The sequence below is a fragment of the Molothrus ater genome, chromosome 8 (assembly GCF_012460135.2).
Source record: "Molothrus ater isolate BHLD 08-10-18 breed brown headed cowbird chromosome 8, BPBGC_Mater_1.1, whole genome shotgun sequence".
Lineage (NCBI taxonomy): Eukaryota > Metazoa > Chordata > Aves > Passeriformes > Icteridae > Molothrus > Molothrus ater.
In genome coordinates this window covers 8,876,774-8,895,863 of record NC_050485.2, presented here as the reverse complement: position 1 = coordinate 8,895,863, position 19,090 = coordinate 8,876,774, and the positions used below count along the sequence as shown (strand labels likewise).

The window sequence follows — 19,090 nt, the reverse complement described above, 5'->3', positions numbered from 1 at the left end:
TTTTTCCATTATGACTGGCTGGCTGTCTCACCCCATGCTCCCCTCTGTCTGTGTAGAATGGCTGCAGACAGGGTGAGTAGCTCCTGTGCTGTTTTCATTTAGAAATTGGCTTTTATGGACTGCAGAATAAAGGGTGCAGCATACAGCTGTAGTGACAGCTCTATTAGCTTTCTTTCCAGCAAGGAATCTCAAATCCCAGCTGGGTATTCCTGCGCAGAAAGGGAGTCCCGCACAAAGGTACGGAGGATGCAGGAGAAGAGTACATGACAGAATGAAGCATCATTGTAGTAGAGCTGGAAAGAGCCTGTGTGAAGGGATGAGAAATTGGGCTAAAACAACGATATTTTTATTTTATTTTGGTTTAGTTTCAATTAATGTGTTTGTACACCTGGCTAAGCTGAATGTGCATTAATGGAAACAGTAGCATCCTTGTGAATTTTTTTGTGGCAGTATTTGCATGGTCCATGTTTTTTGTTCCTGCTGCATATTTTTTCTTTTTTTTTTTTCTTTTTCAATTTTATTCCTTTTTTCTGTTTGTTTTCTGCTATGTTTTCTTTTGCATTTTAGCTAAACTAAGACTTGCCATGCATGATGCCAGCGCTAGCACTCACAGCAGAGCCCTAGTCGATAAGAAGCTGCAAATCAGTATCCGAAAAGCCCGGAGCCTCCAGGATCGCATGCAGCACCAACAGCCACCGCAGCCGCTGCCTCCGCCAGCCTGCCACCCACCACAGGGCGGCACCATGGCCCAGTCTACAAGGTAGTGCCAGTACCTCGCCTGGGCACCACCCGGGCTGCATCTGTGAGCAGTGCAGTCTGGAAAGAAATAGCAAACTATTGTCTATTCCCTGGATAGTCCAAGTCCTACTGTGTTACACCTATTCTTCTCTTCTCTAGGTTCAATCCTATTGTAAAACAGTCAACTACCCCATTTCCCCCCCCCCACCACCCTTTCTCCCAGTCTTTATAGAACAGTCCAATGTGCATGTGTTCAGAATGTGATCTGTGACACAGAATTGTAGCAGTCAGTGCCTGGCAGCATTGATGTCTCATGCACCAAGCGAAAAAATACAATAGACAATAATCTGGCTAAAAGAAGTGGGGGTACGTTAGGATAAAATGTGACTGTTTATAATCAGGAGCAGTTTCAGGACTCAGTCAGTAAAAGACTGTACTGCAGTCAAAATTTTGCTATAGCTGCTTTTATGTTGGGAATATTAGCCAGTATGTTTAGTGCTCTGTAGTTTGAAAACTGTCAAGTACACTGATCTTTTCTTTCTAGTCCACTTCTCTCGTGGTGCACTGGTACAACTCTTGAATCCAGATCCTGATCCTGTCACCTTGACTACTCCATCATTCTTCATTTTCTTTCTGTGCTTCTCAGCATCCTGTAGCCTGGCTTACCAGCCCTCCTCAGTGTCTCTTCATGATTCTTTCTTCCATACTGACTTTAACTACAGCATAATTAACTCTCTGCTATAACTGATCCTTTCTTCCTACTGTCTTTAGCATGCAGCTTAATCCTTCTTTCTTCCCATGCCATTCCCTCCTAGCACTAGACCATCCCTATCCAATTTCTAGGCTATTTCTTGAACTGTTACTTTTTTCCCCTCTCCCCTTCCTAACATGTTGTATTACCAGAAGCTTAGGTAAAATCTCGGATGAGAATCATTTTTCTGTTCCTTTCTGTAAAATGCCGGGTACAGCTATATCCAAACCCAGTTAATTTGCACACCTGCCAGGCTATAGTTCATAACATTCTTTTCTTTTTCTGCAGTACCTGAATTACATGTAATGAAAGCTGATCCTGTTGTCAATCAGGAGTCAATTATATTCTCTCTTACAGGAGAAATGCAGAGCTCAAATTAGGCATTTGGCAGATTCTAAGAAAATGAAAAGCACTTTCTTAACTAGTTTTGCTAATGCTAAACTCACTCATGGCTGCTCTGTGAAATGAGCGTTACTTTTGCAAAATGTTATATCCAATTGAATGTTAATATTTCAGTCAAGGAAAAAGAAACCCTGTTCATAGCTGGAGTTCTGTACTCCAGCTTTGATTTAAATAACATTGTAGACAGTACAAAGTTTGCAATTCCTCACAAATAATATTCTGTTGCTACGTGCATCAACTAGGTCTTCATGATAACTTTCATTCCATGCATCTCAAGGAGGAAACAAAGCAGTAATTTTACAGTTGCCTTAAGTTTTCTGCTGGAGCTGATGTAGCCTATCATTTTCTCATAGGCTGTGGACGTACTACTGTTTGTTCTGTCTGTATATTAAAATGCTAACTAAATGCAGAAAAATGCCACTCAAGAATATAACTGTCTTGCTTTGGTACTTGAAAGAATTGACATTATTTTCTAGAAGTATGCTTAGGGTACAAATTATTGCAGAGTAATAGTTATGCATTTAACTTGAACTTTATTTAATGTTTTAGATCAATATCTCAAAGAATTAGACTATAAGAATGATATGAGAAAAATTCCAGCCTGTTCTTCCATTTGTCAAGTCCTTCTTCATGAAGAATGAGAGAGGGAATCTTACAGAAATACTGTCAGTTCATGTTCAGATCACAAACATTCCCAAAGTATTTTAAAAGATATCTAAGATGTTACTGTTGAAAACAGTTATTTAATGTTATTTTATATAAATGCTATTCCTACTCTTCTTACAGTTATCCCTTCTCACATACTCAGTGTACTGGTTGAAATGCCTCTGGTGCTGTGCAAGAATACTTCATGTAAAGCCTAACTGTAGCAAAATACTCTTAAAAACATGAAATTGATTCAGTTAGACTGTTAAAGTAGGAAAACAAAGTTAGAAGCAAAGGACTAACACAAATGTGTCTAGTGAATTAATGCAAAGTCTTCATCAGAATACAGTGAGGAGAGTGTGTTGAGCTGTATGTCAGCTAGTGCAGGGTCTGTACCCTGGAGATAAACGTAAGCAATGACTGCTGCTAATCATTTACTCTTCTGTGTGTTTTAGTGAACAGACTGGCCCGCTCCAAGTACTGCTGAGCCAGGAGGTACCACTGGAACCCAACAAAGAAGTGGAATTTGGGTCCAGTTCTTTCTTCCACCCACCTGCTTCCTGCCATGAATTGCACTCATCATTATATCCAGAGTCTTCCTCCTTGCCCCCTTCTGAAAGCAGTCCATCCAACAGGATCTCTCCAAACATCCAGTCTGCTTCTGCTGATTTTCATGACCAAGTCCCCTCTTTTCCTTATAGGCAAGGGTTGGCAGAGAGGTCTGCAAGAACTGAGAATGAAGCCCACAAGAGTGGGGAATTTGCTGACACGACAGCCACAGGGCTAAAAGACTATAGGGATTGCTGCAGTAGCAGCACTTTAGAGGAGGTTCATAACGTAATGCCTGTTCTCACACCTCAGTACCAATCCAAGGCTAACACAGTAAACTCTGGGTCTTTGCCTACACTGTTTTCCTGTCCACATCCACCACAAGCAGCATCTCCTGAAAAGGACAGCCAGCACAGTCCTTGTTCCAAACTTGCCAGCTCTCCAGTGCGGCCCAGCATTGATCTTTTAGGGGCCTATCATGCAATGACCCCTGCAACTTCATCCCCTACACAGCAGTGCTCCTCGGATCCTTTGCAGAAAAATAAGTACTACACAGCAAACAGCCAGGAGATTTTATTTCCCTCACAGGGTGAATATGGCACAGCAGACGGTTCTAAATCTGAGGCATTTAGTACAAAGGGACACGTTCGCTCCTTGGCAGAGCAGTTTCAGAAAATGCATGCAGTCTCCCAGAGAAAAGGTACTCGTGAAAAAGACTGGATTACTGCAGTGTGTCAGGATGAGAAGTCTCCAAAGTTAACACAAAAATCTTTCATCAGCCATTCATCTTCCGGTTACAGACAGCTAATCCATCAAAACCAAGAAAATAAAACCCAGTCTTCTGAAAAGTTACACTCAACTGTGGATATTAGGGACGGGGTAGTTTCTTTGAAGGGTTTTAGTGCCCAACATGTTGCTTCTGGGAGTTTTTGTTCTCACAGTGAAGAACTGTGTAGAAGAGGTGGACAGAATATGGCAGACCCTGTACCCTACGTGGAAAGGCACTGTCATGATGGAGGAATGAAAGAGGTGGATGATGGAGCTGCTAGTAGCATGGTTGCCTCTATGCCTGTGGACCGTTGGGTGAATAATGTTTCTAGGTGTTACAGTTCTCAGAAGGCTAATAAGAATACTGAATGGCTTCCTGTACCTGGGAGGAGTCCACTCCTTTCTGATCAGAGAGCAGTTGGAGATGACTTGAGCAGGATCCCAGTACACCTGCATCCACAGTGGAATCAAGACACAGAACAGGAGCTCTCAGAACTGGAATCCCTCTATCAGACTAGTCTGCAGGCATCTCAGGCCACTAGGCCTTTCTTGGGAAGACAGGACAGTGCTAGGTATCCATTTGATCAATCAGGTAAGAATGCTGCAGTTGTTTTTCTTGGTTGACCTGCCTGTGTACTCCAGTGTAGGTGAAGATGCGTTTTCCAGTAGATTTAGTTAAACGGGTATTAATTTGTGCACAGATGCAGAAAAATTCAGGTTGTAGACTCTGGAAACTTTCCAGCTAACTAGAGAAAGCAATGTCATAGCACTGCCTGGGGTGACTGCAGAGTAGCTGTTGATCATGGCAAACATCTGTTAAGAGTAACATAGAAATAATTGATCCTGTTTTCAAGTAGAGAGCCAGCTGCTTATGTCAGGCTAATGAATTTTGCTGTTTGAAAGTCCTGCACCCCCTCTGGATTTTATTAAACTGTTTCTATCCCTGATGCTAATGTTCTCCACATTGGTGAATTTTAACTGATTGTATTGTAATTGAGAATTTGGTCTCTATCTGGTTGAGGGAAAACTTTTAAAAGTTTATCAAGATCTGAGAGTTGAACCTGTGTTTTGCTGAGGACTGCCTGCTTTAAATTCTGAAAAGTTACTTGTGAAAGCAGCACTGAGGGTACATGAGGATCCATGAGACCTTGTGGATTAGTAGATGATGAAAGAAAACGAGCAGATTCCACCAGTGAGGACATCCAGCTGTTGCTGGAGACATTCAATTAGAGTCTGATGACAGCAATCTGGTTCCACTTAAACTGATCTAATCTCCTGCCTGAGACAGGGCAACCTTGTTTCTCTGCTTCACAAGTGAAGCAAATTTCTTTATAATCTGTGTCATAGCATTAAAGCTATGAATTTTCTGGTTAAATACAAGGCAGCCTGAAATTGGATGGGTACCAAGGTGACACAGATATAGCTGTACACATATGATGTATATTGCAATGAATACATGCGCAGGACAGGTTCTCCCCTGCCCTACAGCCATGGCAGTGGAGCCCCCATCATTCCTGACAATGTCAGACCTGGCTGTGACCAGAGTGAGTACTGCAGTAAAGTCTTGAGCAGATTTTTGTTGAACAGCTTGAGTTTTCTCTGGAACTCTTGTGTCTTGCAGTCTGCTCATAGACCACTTAAGACATCAAAATGTGGCCATTTACCATTTGTTGTCCTGTTGGTTTACTTTCAGAGTTAGGCAGGATCTGACTTCACAACTTTGCAGATACTGTCATGCATGGGCTTGAATCAGAAGGTCTTATAAATTCCTACTTAGCTGACTGATTTTGGAAGTTCTTTCTGGAAATCTACCAGCATAAAGCCCAGTTGCTTTAGTGGTAGCTGGAGTTTCAGAGTTCTGTCATCAAATGACCCATTTCTTATGCTGACTTTTCTTGCCTATTTTCCCACCACACATTTGATATGAGATAGGGACATTCTTCTAAAGTGAAGTTTGAATTTGAGATCATCTGGTTTGCTGTAACTTTCAGTTGTTTTTTCCTAAGTTCTGCAAATTCTGTGTAAAACTGAAAAGTTTGAACCAGTGCATCTACTGTGATGAACTGGATGAAAATCACCTGATTTATTTTTTTTTAGACCTAGTCCTAGGTCTAGGACTGCTCTTTCTTTCTCTTAACTTGGATTACATATTCATTTTCAAATGCTGTTGAAACTTTGACCCATATCCACTGGTTTTGTTAGACCTTTGCATTCAGAATCTTGGTGAATTGTCTGTTTCATTAGAGGGGCTTTACAGCACAGTTAAAGCCAAGCCAAATGCAACCACCTCAAGGCAGAAAAGGTGTTGTTATCAGCGTATCACCTTTCTTTCTTTTGAGAGGAACTAACTCCCTGTGACCAGTTTAAATTAGGCCATTGATCTGTCTATTCCATGAGGAATTTTAGGATTGTAAGTGGTTGATGGGGATTGCACTGAAGTGAATTGTAGCAATCCTAGTTAAAAATAACACCTTTAAGTATTTAACCAGCGCAGAAAATGGCTGAGAAATGGTAGCATTGAATGGGAAGGAGCAGGTGAATATGTGGGGAAGGAACCTGAGGCTGACTTTTTTATCCCAAATAACTTAAGGTAACTTCCTTCTGGTAGCTGATCTTCTGTCTTTTTGGGCCCTTTAAACAATCTCACCTCTGTATCAGGCAAGTGTTGATGTGCAGTTAAATTATTTAAATCTTAAATAGTTCAGTTAACTGCTCCCCTGAAGCCTGCAGGAGGGCCAGGGAAGTAGGCATAGTATCCTGATAGGCTGTCTCCCCTTGAAATGTTGGGTGTTAGCTGATGTATTCATGTTCCAAGGATCTGTGACTTCTTGTTCTGTGTGTATAGTCCCTCTGTCTTTGCTGGAGTCAGACCTAAGGTAGTCAGAAATGTGCTGTAACATGCAATCAGGTGTTGAATTTAATCAGTGTTTTCCTTCCCAGTGTCTGTGAGCCCGGGTGTGAGGAAGCTGCCTGCTACAGCTGGCATGGGGCTGTCGAAAACCCCAACGGCGGAGATCGAGCGCAGTCTGTGTGGATCCAGTGTCTCTTCTGTCTCCAAGGTGATATTTTGGTACTTAAAATGTACTAGAGGGGGAAGGGCTCTCCCTGTGCAAGAAAGAATTTACAGTGGGATAAGTGACGTGCATTATGAAAAAGATACTGGGGTCATTTTTATTAATGTTAGAAAGAATTTAAAGTGCAGTCTAGCTCAGGATTAACTAGCTAAAATATGAGTGATTCATGCTGCATGCACTGCATGCAGTCAGATGATCTAAATTCTGGCTTGGAGGAAGACACTCCTGAAAACATTAAGATCTAGTCTCTTTCAACTTGGTGGCATGAATTCCCTTGCATCACAGCTGATGATAACTGCTTCTTAATTTTACCACTTGCAGGGGCACAGGCTCTTTTTTTTTTTTTCACTGTGTCACTACATATTTTTAAAGTGGGTGATAATTTGGTATTTGCTACAGTTGGTAGTTAGTCACCTCAGAGTGGGAGAACATTCTTTCTCATTTTTTCCTGGGAAGAAACTGTTAAAATAACTGGCAGTTACATATCACTGTCTGTATATGAAGACATGGAAGTATTTTCAAGGGGAAATGACATTTCCTGTAATATCTCTGTACTTGTTTAAGGGAGCCCAAAGTCTGTTCCTTTATAGAACAAAAGAAAGGAAGGATGGAATAAACATTTCCCTTGCTAGCACAAGATTAACAAGTTTCCAGCATTCATCAAATAATCCTAGATTTTTTTTTTTTTTTTTTGGTTATGAGAAGACTGTAGTATTTTATCGTAAGATGACTGTCAGCTGCAGCCATGATTATCTCTCCAGGGGCAATGATGCTTGTAGCAGCAGTCAGTCCTTTAGGTAGATTCATCCCACTAAAGACATTTTGTCCTGGATTTAGGTACTTATAAAAGAATGTATCTCATTTAGACAAATCAATCTGTGTATATTTACTAAGGTAAGAAATACTATAAGGAATAATACTTTTAATCAGCAGATCCAAACAGACCCATTTATCTCAAGTTTTCCAAGTAGTACCCAAGTGAAGGATTTTAGGAAAGAAGATGTCATTAAATATCATTGAAATATGCTCCATTATATTTCTATTCATCTGTTGCCCCTAATTATTGTACAAAATTGATGTTATTAAAAACCTTGTCTGAAATGTGGGATATTGTCTGCAGGTCACATTTACCAGAGAACATAGCAGGGAACCAGAAGAGGAGGAAATCTACAGTGCAGAGAATTTCCGTCGCATTGCTCGCAGTCTCAGCGGGACAGTTATCTCTAACAGAGAAGAGACCTTGGTCTCTTCTCACAGTTTTGTAAGTAGAATGATGTGCAGCTTTCCAAAGAGCTATCATCTCTGTGTAGGGTTGGTGTTTTCTATGTCTTCATTTAGTAGTTAACAAACAAGACAGAAGACAGCTCAATAATAAGCCATGATAAAAGCCTGTCTTTTTTGTTCTGTCTTTGGAAGAAGAATGAACTTTTATATAAGTAGCAAAGCTGTCTTTTTCAGGTATCATTGCAGAGTGGTGACTGCTGCAGCTGATAGGCATGTCAGCTAACATTACTTGTCAGTATGCAGAAACAGCCAGTATAAATATTTTTTTCAGTTGACTTAAAGTATTTTTCAGAAAGCTTCTGATACACCTATAATTTTCAAAAAAACCCACCAGTACCAATAGGAACGTTTCTGCTCTCTTTTCAGTTTATTAAGCAAATAGCATTTTTAGAAAGTAAAAGTCAACATTAAAGGGGAGGCAATTCAAGACTTGGTGCAGACAGTTACATACAGAAAATAACTAAATGTAAGGGGATTGATCTTTCCTTTGTCCTTTCTGTTAAGTAGTCTTAGATGCAATTTTAAAGTGTCAGAAAAACAGTAACAGAGTGTTTAGCAACACAGCTAGATATAATGTCAGGTTTTGGCTTTGACTGAATTTTTTGCAAACTCTGCTCAAACTTTTATTTGAAACCAACTACGTAACAGGTATAGAAGAGTCTCAGTTACGAAATCAGTTAGGTTGCTCCAATTGCACCTCTCTGCTGTGTACCATAAATTAAGTATATGTCAAATTTTGAAGAGTTTGCTTCTCAGCATGCTTTAGTTAAGGGCTCTGACATACCTGGATGTGCTGGCAGAAGCAATTACAAACCTCTAGCTGTTCAAGATTTGCCCTTTCTGCTAAGGTTTCTATCCCCACAACATAAGTGGCCAGTAGAATGGTTGTCTGTTTCAAGTAAGTCACTGCACTTAAGTCTGTGATGGTTTGTTGTTGTGCCATTCAGCCATCCCTGCTTTTTGGGGTGGGTATCTCCTAATAGAGGCAAATGGTACAGCACAGGTAAATATTTCAGCTGTGACAGGTAAATCTGTTCACAGTCTGGAATCAGAGCTTTCAATAAAGCCTGGTAGATAATAGAAAAGAAGAATCAGCAATACTGTATTTGATGGCTTGTGTAGCATGCCATTTCCAATGCTGACTGGCCTGACATTGTTTGGTGTATTCAGTTTGTCAGCCAAACCCCCAGGAGTGGTTTGTGTTCGTTTTGACTTTTTCTTTTTGTTACAATTCCAGTCTAATGATCCTATGTAGCCCACCACTTCAGTAAGAGCCTTACTGGATTGATGCAATTTTTGTCTGTCCGTCTTTTTCACATACAGATGCATGTTTTTGTTCCAGTGACTCATCCCTTTCTTCCTTGGATCAACACCACCTTTGCTTGTTTCAACCCAACTCTGTGTTTACTCATCATTTTATGTTCTGTTCTTCTCCTTTCTCATTTTACAAAAGGAAGCACCAAATACGAGGAAAATGCCAGTGGACACCAGCCACCGTTCTTCCAGCTCCACTTCCCTTCCTTTCCCCCATGATCCTCCTGTATTTCCCTTTGATCCCCAGCACAACCCAAACCAGGTGCAGCACCCACCCCATGATGTACTGATGCCCAGCATGGTGGGCAAGGCACGTAAACTGTCAGGTAATAATCACAGGACTTTTCATCCTTCTTGGTGATCAGAAATATTGCTGAAGTACAGCTCCTCGGTTCTTGTCCTTCATAATGGAGTTTCACTATCTGCCTGAATTCCTCCAGAAATCTGGAAGGACAAATCACGTTTCTTCTTCTCTGTCCTTCAGAATTTTTCTGTGGTTCTGTGCTAACTGTGCATAACCAAAGTCAATAACCTTTATGGAAACATTATGATGGCTATATACAAAGTCATATCAATATTTTTATGAGTTATTTTCTTTAATGTTAAAGTATTAGTAAAACCCACCACCTTGTTTCCATGTGTAAGAGTACTTCCACAAATTACTCATTCCCACGAATCCCATATGTGCCAGTAGAAATAACTACTTCCTGCATGAGAATTATTTTCCTGTGACAGCATCAAAACCAGTTTGATCTGCCAGCCTTGGAATACTTTGTTGGGCTCCTTGATGAAACAAGGGGCTAGTAAAGAAATCTGTGACAGCAGCTGCAGTAGGATAAGGAGAGGAAATGCAGTGAGGAAAATGAATAGTGGAAAAGGTACAGCTAGCTTTTATTCAGAATTGCATGTCAGCCAGTAACTGGATGTACTAGTGATTTCATTGTTCTTCTGTCACCTGCTGGCCACAGCTGATAGTTCAGAGACGATGAAACAAAAATTATAACTAAGCAAACCTTTTTTTAAAAATTTATTTCAGGAGATCAGAAGAACATCATCCAGAAGCTTCTGGTTGTGCCTGACAGGGGTGAAGCTTTCCAAGGTGAAGACTACCCAGGTGTGGCACTGAGCTATGGGAGTCTCCCTTGTGTACCCAAAGGCACCCTCTCCCAGGGGCAAAAGCCTCTTGTTAATTTGCATTTAGGAGGTGGAGCATCGAGAGTCTCTGGCCGTTTGCTGAACACAAATTATCCTGCTGCACAAACAGCCACGTTACCAGATAAGCGAACAATGCTCTGGGGGAAACATGCTGGCCAGCCAGGCAAGAGTTTCCAAGAGGGCTTCCTCCAGCAGCCTTCACAACATCACATGCATGAATCTCATGCCATGGGTTGCAGAGTACCAGCCAGCACAGACTACAGCACTTTAAGAATACCACGTGAGCCTTCTTGGGATCCCGGTGCTTCTCAAGGTTGCCCTGTGCCCCCCTCTTGTGTTAAGGCCCCGGGCCCAAGGAGAGTGGACATGCCTCCAGAAGAAGACTGGCGAGAGAACAGCTACACCCCTCAGCCTGGCAGAAGGCGAATGCTGCCAGTGCATGTGAGGGATGGGACTTTTGCTTCTGCTTCTGAAACACACAGAAATATGCTGGCTCGAGCAGCAGCAGCTACTGGCACCATGCAAAATAATGGCTGGTGAGATCCCATTCACTCCATGTGCCCCAGTACACCACTCTGTGGACTATGGTTGTTGCCAGAGTGTGGATTGCATGGAGACAGGAAAGTCTTTCAAACACTATCTCTGCCAGTTTTGTCTTAAAATGTAGCTATACAGTATGTGGAAACTAATTGCACTGTATTTCGTTTCTGACACTACTGAACTGCTGTCTGGATGGGGAATCTTAACTATTTTAGTCCTGGCCTCTCCTAGCAAACAAGTGCTATAGGAATGGTAATTTGCTTACGGGTAAGTTCAGAAGTGTGCACACATTTTGAAGGAAGATGGCAACTAACAAAAGGACATTTTTAAGAACTCTTTTTCATGAAATGTAGCTTTGGTAAATTCTTCACAAAAAGAAACCAATCCTTTTGTTTTCTTCTCCTTCCTCTCTCCTGTTCCTTCCTAGGGAAAAAAAAAAACTGATCCACCTTCCAGGTTCCAGTAAATCTGCACTTGGCAGGTGGTAGTTAGTAAAGCAAGCACAGTTTTCAGTGTTCTGAGATCTCATACAGAGATCACAGCAGAGGAAGTGATAGGGAGACATTGTTCACAGTAAACCCCAATTTTCTCCACTTCTTTAAAGCAAACTAATGATGCTTCAAACAGAAAAGACTGTTAATGCTGCACGCTTAACAACACCAATGTAAACACAGAATAAGTTTAACTATTTTAGTGTCAAGCATACTTGCTTTTGTAAGTATTTTTCAAATAAATCTATGAAAATAGTTCTATTTACATGTCTGTGTTTGAGCTTTCTTTTCAGTTTAGCTTTACTTTTCAGTTGGCTGGAAACGTCTAATTTTCTTACATGTGAACAAACGTAATTAAGTTGTTTATTCTAGTTCATTAACAAGGTTTATGTAATAAAGACTTAGATTGGAGGACATGCCTAATTTTGACTCAGGACTTCATATGTTTCATTACTACTCAGCACTTAAGTTTCTCCTCATGATGGACAATAATTAAGCATCCTTCAAAAAGTATTTTGAGACTGACTACTTGTTTTAAGGAAAACTACTACATTTAAGCAGGATGGTAGTGTATGCAGATCTACAGAAAAATCATAGAAATTATTGGTGTGGAGAGAAGTGTCATTTTAATCATGCTTGTCCTCCTGCTCCTGCAGATGCTTTCAGGTGTGATGGTTGTGAGGTGTTCAGGCGGGGGGGGGGTTCTGTTCCATGCTTATCCTGTTCCATGGTTCTGTTCTATGCTTGTCCTGGTACATGGTTCTGTTGGGAACAGGGCTGGAGCTGTGGCGATGCCACTGCTGCTGGAAGGGCTGCCCTGCCCTGCCCCATTGCTGCCCTGTGAATGACAGGATAATCTAAGAAAACAAGCTGCCAAAGTAAAGTGCAAAGTCATCACTTCAAGAATTAATATAAAGTATGAAACTTCTGCAACTGAAGACAATGTGCATGCTTTAGCTTTCTTATGTCGTTGTGACCAGGAAAGAATGGAAGTATACTTACATAAAGCTCTGCAGAATAATTCTGAGTTGATGAAATTTATTAAAATAATCAGGAGTAACCAAGTGGGTTTTTTTAAGAGAACTGTTGTGTTTATTCCGTTACAGTTCTAGCTACCAAGTTTCAAAACTGTTTTTATATGTTCTTTGTATATCAGTTGCTTTGTATGAAGTTAACCAGAGGCCTGAAAAGGAAAAACTGGGTCCATACCAAGCAGTATATTAGTCCATCTGAAGAGAAACAAACTGAAGTACTTTCAACAATATATTTAACATGGGAGGAAATGTGAGGCTAGAAAAATACTGTTGCTTCAGCTTGTGTCTGCAAATTTTAGTAAGGCCAGTATTTACATATTTACTTTGTAATTCTTTTGACTAACTTGTCTTTTTAGTGATATTTATACCATACAAAAATCAATTATGTAGTAGTTTAATAGCTTGTTGAAGTTCACTGTTGCCTATAGGCAGGATGAGGAGGGGGTTCCCACAGGAATTCAGCAGCTATTGAGAATTCTTAAGAGTTAACAGTTTGTAAGCTTTGATGCATTATAACCTTTTCTTTGTCCCTAGCTGAAGAGTATGTTAGTGGATGGAATTAAATGAAATGACTGCCATACACACTTGAATTCACCTTTTTAAAATAAGTGAATGCCAGTTCTTCTAAATATAAAATTCTTATTCCCTGTATTTCTATGATCATTCATTCTGTTTGTAATTGCATTTAGACCTTGTGCAGGGAGCAAAAGAAGGCAATAATAAAATGAAGAGTAACTTGCTGTCCTAGCAGTAGCGAAATTATGTAAGTATGATCCTTCTGTGTTTGGAAAAGGAACTACCTAGCACAGTTCCTTCTCTCAAAGGCAACCAAGTTTGTACCTGCTGTTTGTGGAAGTCATATTTAGACCTGCTGAGCAGCACATGTGCTCAAATGGAGCGTGCAGCACTTGGGAGTTAACCAGAATATGCTCTGCTTTAGAGAAGAGAAATGCCCATTTCTTTTTAACAAAGGCTACTGCACCCACATTAAGATGGAGGAATTTGGGAAGAGGGAAGGAACTGTTTACTGATAATTTCCCCTGATTGTTAACATTGCTGGAATGGACTTACCATGATGGTTGGGTAGGACGTAGAAAGTACAGGCAGGATTTCAGAATACTGGAATTCACGAAGGGTTTGGATCTAATGTTATGTAGGGAGAGAGGGGTAGGGCAGAGCTTTAGGGAGAAGAGAAGGAGGAAAGCAAAAGAAATGGTGGATTGGAATAGGAAGGAACAGATGGATAGGTGAAAAAGGCAGAATGAAAGGAAATGTGTGCATATCTTCGCTCAGATGTGTCTCTTTTTAAGGAACACTCAGTAATCAGTCTAAATTTTCCTTCCTTCTTTCAGTGGATAGATTCCTGTACAGAGATGGTCCTCAGCAGCAGTGGGGTGCTGAAGCTTTTGAGAAAGGAAGATTGACTGATGGAGAGAGTAGGCAATGTTCTTTGTAGCAGTCTTTGGTTATGTTACTGCTGTGGTAAATGAAACTGTGCAGAAGCACTTAGGTACTGCTGCTATATGTATAAATAGACATTGGACAAACAGTGTAGGACAAATCCGTGTTTGCAAGCTTGGACAAAGATAAAAACGTGCTTGGGATTTACAAACACCTCACTGAAGTTAGATGTGTTCTGGAGCCTCCAGCCACTGTGCTGTCTCTTGTTCAGTGCTGTGGCTGGTAAAAAACAAAAGTATATTTTCATCCATCTGTGCTTGCTGCCTCTAGCATTTTATCACTTCATAGCCCGGAATCTTTTCAAGGCTACTTATATCTGTACAGCTTTTTAAAGGCTAATTCTTCACCATTGCTATTGCAGATGGAATTACCTTTAAAGTTTCAGAAAATGTTTTAGAAAAAGCATGTTAGATCCATTATTTTGTAATTCTCTTGCTATCTGCATTATTCTTCTAGTTCATTGAATAATTTTTTTATCCTTTAAAACCAAAGCAATGTAGCTTGGAAAGGTATTTTAGATTGCTTTTTCATTAATGGAAGAATGCTAAGAGCAGCTGTGGAGTCACTTGAGAGCACTGATATTTTCACTAGCATGTTTGTGGAAGCAGATACAAGTGAAAGAGTTCTGCTGAAGAAACAAACTTCCTTATTGGCATCAATAGAATTGTTTTAATATTAATTCTGGAGTGAGTAAACACTGAATATTCTCATGAATAAGAAGGTCAAGTGTCTGTTTGTAAACTAACTTACATTAGGTTTGTTGAAAGAGGATTATCTTAAGTTTTGGCTGGCTCGGTCCCAGATGATTCACCAGTTAATCATAGGCTTGAGAAGTTTTATGTGTGTATATATCACTAATCAAAATAATTTAAAATAGGACCACATGAGAAAAGTGAATATAATAAGCTGTACTTCAATAATAACTGTAAGAATCATTTAATATTGCTAAATTTTAAGTTCTTCACTACTCAGGCAAAATTATTTTGATGGCAGTTTAGGGTTAGCTATCCTTCCAGGGTTTTACTCACAATTTATACCAGTTAATAATTATGTGACTGTCAATTGAGGGAGCTCCAAGCATAGAACTTTTGCTGCTTACAAAAAAAGAAACAAACCTATTCAAGGTTGCCTTAAATTACTGAAAGCACCTTAAAGCATGAGCACGTTAACAGACAGTATCTCTGTGAAGGTTCAGACTGACTTTTGTTTAAGATCTAAAATATGTTAATCAAATGGAAGTTAATCTTAAATTACTGTTAACTCAGCTACAAATTTTCAGAAATCAGATATGTATTTAAAAGTACATTTAAGAAGAAATAACCAATTGTTCATGGTGGTATGTATTAATTGTTCCTAACAGGATGAAATAATGCATGCGTTCCCTTTTTTTTGAAATTCAGTTGGTTTCTTCAGATAGATAAAAAAAACTCAGTTGACATTAAACAACCATTTCAGTGCTGTGGACTGGTTTTGGATAACTGTCCTTAGAGGCGTAAAAGAAGCTATTTAATGTAGCAGATGAATCAAGCCAGGTTTTTGACACCATACTCTTCTGAAGAGAGAGAAGAAGGTATGTGTGTGGGAGTCTTGATCGATCATTAAGCTGCTGATTTGAAAACAGGGTTGTAATTCATGGGAAGAGCACAGTGGTACAGATGAGAAAATAAAATTGTAATGACTTCTCATGGAATGACCTCTCATGGTGGGTTGGGGGGAAGCCCACATCTCTCCAGTAGTTTCAGAATTGTCTATTAGCTTAGGAATTTACGGGGACAGAACACATAGTAGAAGAGCTTTAAAATGTTTATGTGGGTGATTTTGATATTTCCTTGAGATATCCTTTTCTGCATTCATTTTTCATGACCTCAGGGTTGCCCAGTTATAAAGGTCATTTTTGTCAAACCCTTTCTTCAACCCTACCCAATCCTAATGTAACAGTTAATTCTTATTAGTACTTCGTGGTGTTTGGTCTCAAAGATGCAGAGAGGTAAGCTGAAAGCATAGTTGCACTTTCACCTCATAGTCATGATGGTCAGATGCATTTGTGAGAAAAGAGTGCATGAACTCTTCAGCAACTGAGTTGTCATATCTGCTTTTTGTGGGTTTGTTGCCCCAACACTTTCCTTTAAAATTCATTAATGGGATTTCTCTGATCTGTAGGACATTGTGTTCATGGATCAACAAAGTTTAGAAAAATAGTAAAACATCTCACACTGTTTTCTGTCATAGTTCCTGTTACAGAGCAATAGTAAGTTTGGGGGGTTTTTGCAGGCTCCTATACATAGACCTGCTTACCTTGAGTACTTTGTCAGTTAAGTCTTTGCTTGTGGAGGCGCTGAGGAAACAAGAGAACACAAAGGAGGGCAGCAAAAAGCAGAGTGAACTCAATTTTTAGAGTGAGTAGAGGTGACTATTAATAGTCTATTAATATCATTAAGGTAGTAAGATAAATGAAGAGAGGGAATTGGTTGGTCTCAGATGGTAGGAGAAAGAGCAATTGCTTAAGGCTAAGGAAGGAAAAGTTTGAACTAGATAATAAGGGCAGGGGAAGGAATGCTTTAAGCAGAGAAAGTGATGTTTTGAGGAACCTAAGGAAGGGTTTGAGGTACCATCACTCTAGAGGTGTGAAATTTAAATCAGATACGTGTCTGGTAGGGTTTGGTATGTGAAAGTTACCTAAATTCTGGAGTCGGGTTGCTTTAGCATGTTTTTTACAGTTCTTGTATGATGCAAGTAATGCCTGTGGCCTTGTCTAACTTCTTAAATGTAGTCTGTACTTCCTCAGCCCGTTCACAGAGTTTATCAGGCAATGAGGGAAATGTGTGCTGGGAGGGAGTGGGACAGGATACACTGTAATAGTGAAGTAGCTTGTCATTTTATACCAGCACTATCTAATATATATATATACACTATCTAATAATTTGGTTTTGGTTATTCTCTTTTGAAGTCGGTGCAGCTTCTCGGTACTGGATGACATTGGGAGCTGGAGTATTGCATTGATAATGACTTTGTAATGCTGGAGAAAATGGCTTAAGACAATGCTTTCAACCTTTCTGAAAAATGCCTCTGAGTTACAGATAATAAGATTTGTCATAAAATAGCTGACTTGGGACGGCAGGGAAACCTTGTGCCCTCTTAAATCTTTGAAGTACTGATATTGAAACTCAGTGCAGCAGTGTGTCAAGATATATTTAAAATAATATATGCCTTGTTTTGAGGCAGTCCTACAGTTTATACCAACCTCAGTATCATTTTTGGCGTTTAGGAAAGTACAGCTACAAACAGTCAGTAGTAAGAGTCAATGAAATGGAACACCTTCTTAAAAGTTTTGCCTTCATCTTACTCTCCTGCTCATATCACGTCTTCCCCTCTCAGACCTGGTTTATCTTTGCAAGATTTGTTCTGTGCATCTTTCTCTTGGGATCTGGAATATATCTTTCTCTCCTGTGAATCAATTTCCTTCTTAGTTTTCAAAAAGTTCTTGTTGGGTAATTAGATGATTCTGGGACATTGTGCCAGTTTTTAAGGTATGTCGCTGTTAGAGTCAGAAGATACTGTTCTGGTATCTGCCCTGCTGCTACAAAATTTCACAATCATTTTTAAGTCTGACTTCTTTCTGCTTGAAATTCAATAAACAATACTTGTCTCAGGCAATGATTAACTAAAATGTAGTTGCTACTATACTTTGCAGCCCTCCATCAGCGGAGGTGTCAGAACAGTCAAGGTTTTAACATAGCACCTTTTTGTTTAAACAGCTCTTGCATGCTGCTTCAGTGGGTACTGCCTTGAGATGGAGCAGAAGGAAATCAGGTATCTGCATCCCAAATGGTCCCATTCCCCATGGTACAGAAGAAGATGGATTGGTTTGGTGATTCCATGTGTTTCTCCTGCTGAACTGTTTTTTCATTATGAAAGCAAGTTGTTCAGAAAGCAGTCCAGTTCTAGCAACTAGGTAATGGTTTGGAATATCCCATCAGAATAGGACTTTATCATATTCTTTTTCTCTTTTCTCCTTTCCCTATCCCTTTCCTTCTCATTCCATTCCTTGGAACGGAATGGCCACTTGGTGGCAAAGCTGAACAGGAAGTAAAACATGACTTGGCTTTTCAGATTTGAATGGCACTTGTGGGAAACTCACAGGATTATAAAGGCACACTGTCTTCTACCTGCAAGGCTGTATTTCTGTTTGTAATTGTGTTCCAAAGTTCCTACAATGATAATGCTACATGTGGTGCTGGTGGAAGATGTTTGATTTGTTGAACACAGGACGGATCAAATCAATCATCTTTGCCTTCGCCGTGAGGTTCGCCAAATTGGGACAATGTAAATGTCCCTTACAGAGTTGGTAGCAGATTTAGAGCCAATACCACATGGAAAAGCTTCAATAAAGGGCTTAGGGAGAGACACAACTACATATTTCTGCCTAATGATGATTTTTATATTGTCCTAGTGAGAATCACGCATGCTTGGCATTTTAATGAGGTAATATAGACTATGTCAGAAAAATGACAGTAAAATGCCAAGGTAACTGCGCTTTTTTACTTTTCTAGCTGTTTTTATCAATGAAAGTGGTAAGATAATTATTTTAATGTTTTTTGGATGTGTCATTTGTAGGGAGACATAATACCATTTTTCATATCAACCTGATATTGGGGGAGCAAAGCCAGCAAGATTTCATCCATATGTGCCTTTTCTTCAGGTAATGCCTGGATGTAACTGGAAGTGTTTCAGCCTGCAGGGCACTAGGTATGCTGCCTAGAGGCTGATAATGTCCCCTTCTGGTACAGCATCATAACAAAATAATATTATGCTGTGCTTTTTCCTCAATAAGCATTCTGACTGTATCAGTCCCTTTTACTTCACACCCCAGGGAACATGGCTGCA

The 19,090-nt window shown here is 40.0% G+C and overlaps 1 protein-coding gene across 6 annotated transcripts in view; it reads left to right on the top strand.

The window, feature by feature from the left end:
* The window catches only part of USP54 (ubiquitin specific peptidase 54), a 91,884-nt gene extending 79,908 nt beyond the window's left edge, over window positions 1-11,976 (top strand). For 4 of the 6 annotated variants that reach the window (XM_036385326.2, XM_036385324.2, XM_036385325.2 and 1 more), the window contains 6 exons: window positions 568-760; window positions 2,992-4,445; window positions 6,794-6,912; window positions 8,048-8,188; window positions 9,665-9,851; window positions 10,562-11,976. In XM_036385326.2, coding sequence (XP_036241219.1) covers window positions 568-760; window positions 2,992-4,445; window positions 6,794-6,912; window positions 8,048-8,188; window positions 9,665-9,851; window positions 10,562-11,220 — 2,753 coding nt within the window. In that variant the 3' untranslated portion in view covers window positions 11,221-11,976. Of the gene's footprint in view, window positions 1-567; window positions 761-2,991; window positions 4,446-6,793; window positions 6,913-8,047; window positions 8,189-9,664; window positions 9,852-10,561 lie in introns of those variants that run through there. The other 2 variants (XM_036385329.2, XM_054515540.1) reach the window with 2 other exon arrangements.
* Window positions 11,977-19,090: the final 7,114 nt, after the last annotated feature.